The sequence below is a fragment of the Podarcis vaucheri genome (genome assembly GCF_965113315.1).
Source record: "Podarcis vaucheri genome assembly, chromosome: 1".
Classification (NCBI taxonomy): Eukaryota; Metazoa; Chordata; class Lepidosauria; order Squamata; family Lacertidae; genus Podarcis; species Podarcis vaucheri.
The window spans coordinates 42,918,412-42,927,572 of record NC_138759.1 but is presented as its reverse complement, the minus strand read 5'-3'; the positions used below and the strand labels follow the sequence as shown (position 1 = coordinate 42,927,572).

Sequence of the window (9,161 nt, the reverse complement as noted above, 5' to 3'; positions counted from 1 at the left end):
AGTGGTGCTTCAGGTTAAGAACAGTTTCAGGTTAAGAACGGACCTCTGGAACGAATTAAGTACTTAACCCGAGGTACCACTGTAGTGCTCTCTAGCATGCCCCATTTCCCTCTATTGATAAATAGTTCAGGTGCAATATACAGTAGTATTCAACTCATGTATTTTCTTTTTTATAGTATATGTATTGTGTGTTATTTATGCATCTTTAATACTTGTCCTAAATTAATGTATTGTTTCTCACCGGTGCTCGGGTGTGGTCCTTGACAAAGATGCCAAACCTTGACACTAGCCCTTGCAGCTCTTCCTTCCATATTGATCCTCCTAGCTATTTTTGGACAGGAATTGGAACAGGGATTATTCTGTTGTGCCTCCCTCCCCAAACCAGTTGATTCCACACCAGTGCGCTGCCACCCGCCACCCCCATCCCCTGCTGAGATTCACTATTCAGAATAATTTCATTAGTGATAACTTTCTTACAATGAAGGGAACTTTGGCCTTTAAAGATGCCTATTTGTGGATACGTGTCAGAGTAAAGTCCACCAACCAGAAGACTGATACACTGGAAATGTAAAGCTGTGTGAAGACGGCTGGCTTTTCCACAGTTAAGATAGAGATCTTGGGCTGAGCTGTTTACCTAGACTGCAGCAGTAGGCAAAGTGCATATCCAAATAACTACCCCATAGATTAACGTGCAGCTCTCACCTGGCCAGTTGTCAGTTTAAACAAGAAAGGTAAGATTATTCTATTCTCTTTATTTTATTCAGTTCCCTAATCTAAAGCTTCCTTCTATATTTACTGAGGAATTTTAATGTCAGAAACAGTAAATAAAGAAGTATTCTTTATTCTAGGGAGGAAAAACATTTGACCCTGTCTTTCTACCCTTTATGAAATCCTATTTTGGTTGTAATGAATTTATGTGTTTTACTGGTTTTCATAATGCTTATTATCTTTTCATAAACTGCCATGGGAACCTAGGGTGAAGGTTAGGTAAGAAATCTTACAAGTAATTCAATCAATCAATCAATCAATCAATGTAGGAACCCTCTTCTAGGGTTGCAGTCTTATACACACTTAAGTGGAAATAAGTCTTGCTGAACTCTTTCGAACTTACTTCTGAGTGGACATACAGTATATAAGATTAAATTTCTCAAAATAAATGAGAATTTGAATCTTGGGTCAAATTCATGCAGTGGAACTATAATTTTGTACAGGATTGCAGCCTTAGTCATAGAAAATCATGAGCTCATTTTGAGATCACTGCTGGTGCTTTATGTGAAAATGTATTCAATATTTGGGCTGAGGGGGAACACATTGCTTTTGGAAATATACCAAAAGAGTAATTTCTGCATAGGGAAGACACAGCTCTCTCCCAAATATGATACGAAATTGTATATTACTGCTTGGGATTAAGTTAACAGTTTGATAGGTGTTGAAATTAAGAACAAGTTGGCTTGAAGTACATTTTAAAGCTTCATGGAATTCAAAAGGTTTTTTTAAAGTGCAAGTAGTGGTTTGCACTTGTTGTTGTTGTTGTTTAGTCGTTTAGTCGTGTCCGACTCTTCGTGTCCCCATGGACCAGAGCACACCAGGCACTCCTGTCTTCCACTGCCTCCCGCAGTTTAGTCAAATTCATGCTGGTAGCTTCAAGAACACTATCCAACTATCTCGTCCTCTGCCGTCCCCTTCTCCTTGTGCCCTCAATCTTTCCCAACATCAGGGTCTTTTCCAGGGAGTCTCCTCTTCTCATGAGGTGGCCAAAGTATTGGAGCCTCAGCTTCACAATCTGTCCTTCCAGTGAGCACTCAGGGCTGATTTCCTTCAGAATGGATAGGTTTGATCTTCTTGCAGTCCATGGGACTCTCAAGAGTCTCCTCCAGCACCACAATTCAAAAGCATCAATTCTTCAACGATCAGCCTTCTTTATGGTCCAGCTCTCACTTCCATACATCACTAATGGGAAAACCATAGCTTTAACTATACGGACCTTTGTTGGCAAGGTGATGTCTCTTAATGAGCAACAAAACATGAACCCTGATGGGCACTTGTCCATACATAAAAGACTGAAGTGTTGAGGCTTGAAAACACTGTCACCTGGACATTATGCTGTGGAGTAACAATAATCTCCACAGACAGCTTGTCCAGAGCTGACGTTTCTGGATGCTTAAGTTCTTTATTTCTGTGCAAAGGCTTCCTTTCAGATGTGGTCCAGGGAATACAGCACATCAGTTCTGATAAAGGAGAGGTGTGCTTTTTAAAATGGAAACCTTGACATGACATTATTTTCTATCAGCTCTTCCCGTGCACTCAATTGTGCTATATCACACTGATTGATAGCAAAACAAGATGAAACGACTTCTGTGTGACAGGAAAGTTCTACATGTCAAAGAAGTAGTCTGTCACAAATGCACTGCGACATGTTTTAAAAAAGCCCTGTGTTGCCAAAGAGAGGGAAAAAAGCTCCTTTTTTGGCAGATCTTGAATGCTGAAACCAGGTGTTGCAATTTCTCTTCAAGAATTTCTCTCTGGATGCAATCAATCTTTTAATGCTAAATGCCAGGCTCTGTTATGTTTGCAGCATCCAGCGACCTGAGTGAAAGGCATCTTCAGGGGAGAGAATGAATCTGGAAAAGTCAGCGGGATGTTTTCTGCTGCTACTCTTTCAATGTGGACCAAGGACAACTGCAGAAAAGGCCTTTGAACTTGCTAATTCTCATCTGATTCCGCCAGGAGGCTATAAGAGACTGATCAACATTAATGCAGAAGGTAATTGTGGTATGTCGGGTATGTGTGTGATTTAGGAAAGGGCAATCAAAATTACGGAGGGATTGATTAATGTTCCCTATGAAGAAATGCAAAAGTGGGGATTTTTAGAAGGGGGGGAAAGTGTTTTCAGGATGTGTGCAGAGAATTGCTACAGAGAACATTGACAAAAATGTGTTTTATCCCTTTCCCATAATACTAGAACTCAGGTTCTCAAGATGAAATAGATTGGCAGTAAATTCAGGAAGTCCTTTTTCACTTATACTAACTTAAAGAAAGCACTTCCACAAGATGTGGTGATGGTGACCTTTGGTTTAGATGGCTTTAAAAGGAAGATTGGGCCTCCAAGCTACAAACTTGGTCATCTCACCTCTTATACACCCTGCCAATCATCTGTATCCTACAGATACCGTCTTATCAGGAGGTCTATTCCATACAATGGAGGAATCAGGCATTTCATGTTGTGGCACCTACCCTTTGGAATCCCCTCTCTTGAATATTAGACAGGCACCACCTCTGTTGTCTGCTGAAGACCTTCATCTACAATAAGCCTTTTAAATTGATATTTTCCCCAGTCAGCATATGTACTGGAATTGTTTTTAAGAAGTTTTTATTATTTTATCATTTGCTGTTTGCCATCATGGGCTCATTTGGGAAGAAGGGCAGGGTATAAATTCTAACAATAAATACAGGGAAAGTGCAACCCCATTCAGAATAAATTGTATCACTCCACCTGGATCTCCCAGCTTCATAACCTGCAGCACCTCTGTCTCATCTGAATTTACACCTCAGTTTGTTTACCCTCATCCACTCCAAAAATACCTTGAGACATCTTTTTCCAAGATTTCTCCTTAGGATTTGCAGGCAGAAATGAGAGTTAGAGCTGGTTGTCAATCACATACTGGTGATTTTGAAGAACAAACCTCCAGATTATTCCCCCCCACCCAGCACACACATGGTTTCATGTACAGTAGGTATTATACAACATGGAGGCCATAAACCTGAGGCACCCCAAAGGCCAGAGGGCTTGGGGTAGAACCAAAGTCCTCCAGCACCACCTTCTGGTACTGATCCTCCAGGAAGGAATGGAGCCAAAGTAATACAGTGCATCCCATACTCAACCTAGCAGGATTGTCCAGAAAGATAGCCTGGCCAATAGTAATGAATATCATTGAAAGGTCAAAGAGAATCAATAAGTCCCCTTGTCCAGTTCCCCTGGTCCTCCACAAGGGTGACCAAGACTGTTTCTGTCTCAAAATGAGTCTGAAAGCCCGGCTGGAATGGCAACAAATAACCAGTTTCCTTCAACATGGCCTTGAGTTGAGAGGCCACCATGCTTTCTATCACCTTGTCCAAAAATGATAGGCTTAAAGATGGGCAAAGTTTGTCACAGGGGGTTTGGTCCAAAGCTTGAGGTTTCTCAAGTGTGACCTCACCACCACCTTTTTCAGCACATGCCCTATTTCCAGGAGGCACTAACCTCAATTTATATTTTTTCTTGTGCTCATCACCATAGAAGCAGGGGGCTTCCTGAACAGCATTTTGTAATCTAAGCATAAAACTGTTCTTATTTAATAAGAAATGTGATGGTTTTCATTTTCAGTTTATTATAAGGATCTCTGTACCTTTTCTATGGGTTTTCTATGGGTAACTTATAGTTCCCTTTTCTTCTCACAGCCACATTCCTTGGTGTTCAATTATCTGGAACCTAGGGCTAAGACAAATACAGTGGAGGTTGGTCCATTGAGACTCTCAACAAACCCGGTATCCTTAGCTACATCCAGTCTAGTGGGTGGCACTGACTTCCAGTTTCCTCCTTTGCCTTAGTTTCAGTGTTGCCCTTGTAGAACTCAGCAGGAAGAGGATGGGGACAAAACCAGAATTAGCTGGCCTTGGCTATTATTGACGCCATCTCCACCTACTGTTGTCCTTCCTGCCTTCTGTGTCTCAGGGAGCATCAGCCTCCACTGATTCTCCACTGTGATACAGCTCCATATGTTGGCCATGTCTAATATGGAAATAGCTGTTTTTCCTTCTGAGAGGAAAGAGGCACCCATACCGCACAGCCAGTTCAGGGTACTTTTCACTGATGGGTAGATGCAGTGCCAAGCAATTACGAACTGTTCCATTCCTTAAGTGTGTATCAGAGTTCTTAGGAGTTGGGGGTTCTGTACTGGGAGACAAATAATAGTTGTCAGAGAGGAGATTTCTGCAAGAACTATTATTTCTTTGTTAAGAGACACGGATGAAGGGGAGCTTTGTAACACATCCTCAGAATCTCTAACGATAGGCTGAGTCATCTCCTCCTCCTCCACTTACAGAGATTGAAAAATTAGCTCTATTCAACCGTAACTCTTCCAGCTCTCAAAGTTGCGACAACCAGCAAACAAGGGACACATGGTGTACTGTTTCCTATTTGCACATCTCTGTAGCTAAACAAAAGGCACATGCCCAATTTCGAGACTATAGCAGTTTCTCCCCCCACCTACACACCATGCATTTAAAGCTACCCAACACACATTTTAAGCATATGACTTCCTCCAAAGACTCCTGGGAACTGTAGTGTGTTGGGGTGATGGGAATTGTAGCTCTATGAGGGGAGGAACTACAGTTCCCATGATTCTCTGGGGAAATACATTTTAAATGTGTATTGGATGTGCTTTAAATGTACAGTGTGGATCTGTTTCTCTTTCTCTAATGTTAAACCTAGACTTGACCGAAGTGAACTTTTATGTGTGTAAAACTTCACACTTCACAACTGATCTTGCTTTGAACAATTTGCTGACTTGTCAAGATATATATTTGACTATATAAATTTTGTTTTCAATCTGCAGAACTGTAAACAAAGCTTTTGTCCCTTCAAGGTCATTTTAAGCCCTTCCTAAGTAATGTACGGGATGCAGATGGTTCTGTGGGTTAAACCACAGAGCCTAGGACTTGCTGATCAAAAGGTCGGTGGTTCGAATCCCCGCGACAGGGTGAGCTCCCATTGCTCAGTCCCTGTTCCTGCCAACCTAGCAGTTCGTAAGCATGTCAAAGTGCAAGTAGATAAATGGGTACCGATTCCGGTGGGAAGGTAAACTGTGTTTCCGTGCGCTGCTCTGGTTTGCTAGAAGCGGCTTCGTCATGCTGACCACATGACCTGGAAGCTGTACGCAGGCTCCTTCAGCCAATAAAGTGATATGAGCGCCGCAACCCCAGAGTCGGCCATGACTGGACCTAATGGTCAGGGGTCCCTTTACCTTTAAGTAATGTACACAATGCTTTTTTCCAGGGTTTTGAAATTAAAACTTTGTGTTTTGTACTGGGTTTTCTTTGTTTCCTTTTAATAATTAATTTTAATAATTAATAAATTATTTATGATGAATTGTATTTACTCTTTGATGGTAACTTTACTCTTTTCATATGGATTACTACTCATCAACCTGTATGATATTGCATGAGCAAATATTTCTATTCTTATCCATACATTGTTATTACCTTTTGTTTATGACAGTGCTTAATAATAATATATTTTTAAAATTGTAGTCACATCACAAAAAAAGAAACTATGTAGAACTGCACAATATATGTGCCTCAGATCCTGACAATTTAACCATTTCTTACATTTGAGGGGGAAAGTCCATTCTTGTGGAAGCTTTTAAGCCAAGCTTAGAGGATTATAATGTTAAGCATTCATTTATTTCCATGCAGAATATCCACGAGACTGCAGTGAGATCTTTAAGCAGTCTGAAGAAAACTCCAGAGATGGTCTATATGTCATCCAGCCAGCAAAGGAGCCTATTGGCGTGTACTGCAACATGCAAGATGGTGGCTGGACAGTAATTCAGCACATTACTGCCAACAGTACAGTGGACTTCGATAGGACATGGCAGGACTACAAACATGGATTTGGCACAATTAACGACAACTACTGGTTAGGCAATGAATACATGCATCAGCTAACCAGCTCTCCAAGGCCATATACACTTAGGATTAAACTTGTAGACCTAAATGCCAATATCAAGTGGGGAGAATATGAGCCCTTCCGCATTGAAGATGAAGCTTCTCAGTACCGAATCAGGCTTGGTCTTTATAAAGGTAATGCCGTTGATGCTCTGTGTCGTGACACAGAAGCGTATCTCCACGATAACCAGATGTTCACAACCAAAGATAGAGATAATGACAACTATTTTCAGAACTGTGCCAAACTTGAGTACAACGGGATTGCTGGGGGAGGCTGGTGGTATGATGCTTGTGCTGGAGCGAATCTAAATCGCAGGAATGTCATCTACTGGCAGCAGGACTGCAACAAAGAGCACATGTGCAAGTATGCCTGGATGATGGTCAAACCAGCCGACCACAGCCAGGAGTGGCTCAAGGCTTGCCCTGCCGAGAAGGAAGAATTGTAAGCAACAGTAAGAAATTAAATCCAGGTGGAGAGCTGCTGTTTCTTCAACTTGTATGTAGAAGCCGCCTTTTTCCTTTGCTGGGATTGTGTTTGAATATAGAAATGAAATTAGACCCAGCACAAATATAAAGACCACATGACAAGATGTGAAAAATGGAGGACCCCAGAATTTAATTCCCCTGTTCCTCCCATTGCAGTAGTAAATCTTGAGTGATGGCCCAATAGTGTGAGAGAGATGTAGACATTATGAATATTCTGGGAGATGTGAGTTAAATTCACAAATTATAGTGTGCTGATAAGATTACCAAGCGGTTGTGAGCGTAAGTAACAGAGGATAAGTGATAGATTGAAAATATGGAGAGACAATTAAACATATAAATCCATAAGATATATTTAGTAATCAGGAGAAATGAAATATGGATATTACATAGGCTTAAAGGGAAAGGGTATACATTAGGGACCTTGAAAAATCACGAGACTTGCAATTATTTCCTCTGTTTTCCCCCACTGTTGCCCGTGAAAATACATATTTTCTCTTGCCTTTCATCTTCAGCAGTTCATTCAAATAGTGTTGTTTGAGCTGTTGCTGTCTTCAAAGGAAGGAAGGAAGGAAGGAAGGAAGGAAGGAAGGAAGGAAGGAAAAACAAAAGCAATTACTTTAAAGTCACAAAGCTGCATGATCCCATTGAAACAGTTTGCTGTATGAGGTTCCTCAGGTTCATGTAGTGATAAATTAGGCTTTTAATGATAAAGGTTCACAGCACAGCAAAAGAGTTGAGAGGCCACAACAATATATCTTTTTTTTGTCCATATGGCAGTTTGGCTGCTATTGTGAGCAAAAACAGGATTGCTTGTTGTCAGGAAGATTGCAGCACTAGATCCTTCTGTAAGTAATTAATCACCAAATACTTCATAAAGGCAGAAGAAATGGTAGCTGATAATATGCATTATTTTCAAGAACAGTTCCACTTCATGAATGTTGAAGGAGATTGGATGCACTAATGTGCATATCTGAGATACTCCATCCAACAGAGGGCAGTGATGTATATGAGTATTATCAAGAATATTGTATTGCAACACAGTTAAAGATTCATCTTTTGTGCAGGGACAGTTGCAAATGAATCATAATTTCACAACACCTGTTTGTGAATGCATGTGCTGTAGTTTCATTGTAAAGGTACAAAACAATCTTTTATTGTCTTTCCCTTTTCATCTATTTTCAGCTAATATCTTTTAAAAAGTGTAATTAACATGTATTTTCAGAGCTCTCATCATCTTCTCTGGCATTTTCATTCCTTGTTTTAAATTCTTTCAGATGAGACTAAATATATCTCTATTGTCACTTACTTGCTAGCCTATATTTGTAAAATAGCAAAAACAAGATTTTTGTTGTTGTTGTTGTTCTTATTTAATGGCAACATTCTACCATTCTCTCATTTCTGATTACAGGCCCCAGATTATTACTATTACAGACCTCTCTGGTAGTTATACTTTCTCTATAAACCACAATGGTATATATAGTTTGCTGTACTCAACACCGGGAACATTTAATCAAAGTAGTCTGTATTCTTACTACTGCAAAATACAACATTTTATATATAAAATTAATGTGAGTAACTGCAGCCTAGTTCTCAGCTGAGCCCATAGATACAAGTTCCTTTCATGAGCAGATGAGATAGTTGGAGGTGTGAACTATGTGATTAATTTCTAAGCAATTAATTAATGGAATGCCTTTCATAGTGGTTTGCCTCTTCTTGAAAGATGTCCAGCTATTGTGAATCAATTCATTTTAAAATGGATTGTTAAATGTGTGTGTGTGTGTGTGTGTGTGTGTGTGTGTAATCTACAGCAACATCTACAAAGATTTTAGATTAACAATCACAAAATGGAGAGGGGAAAAAGTCTGTATGTCCAATCATTCTTCTTTAATAGGGAAACAAAGAGAGGATGAAGTGTACAATCAAATACCGATACTGATAATTTAAAATCCCCAGTATAAATGGACTCACAC

The 9,161-nt window shown here is 40.1% G+C and overlaps 1 protein-coding gene across 1 annotated transcript; it reads left to right on the top strand.

Annotated features, from left to right (window-relative positions):
- Window positions 1-543: 543 nt before the first annotated feature.
- Window positions 544-7,767, top strand: LOC309528643 (fibrinogen-like protein 1). Its single transcript, XM_082216257.1, has 3 exons — window positions 544-731; window positions 2,576-2,763; window positions 6,454-7,767. The coding sequence occupies exons 2-3, from the start codon at window positions 2,616-2,618 to the stop codon at window positions 7,149-7,151; spliced, it is 846 nt and encodes a 281-aa protein (XP_082072383.1). The 5' UTR covers window positions 544-731; window positions 2,576-2,615; the 3' UTR covers window positions 7,152-7,767.
- The last annotated feature ends 1,394 nt before the right edge of the window (window positions 7,768-9,161 follow it).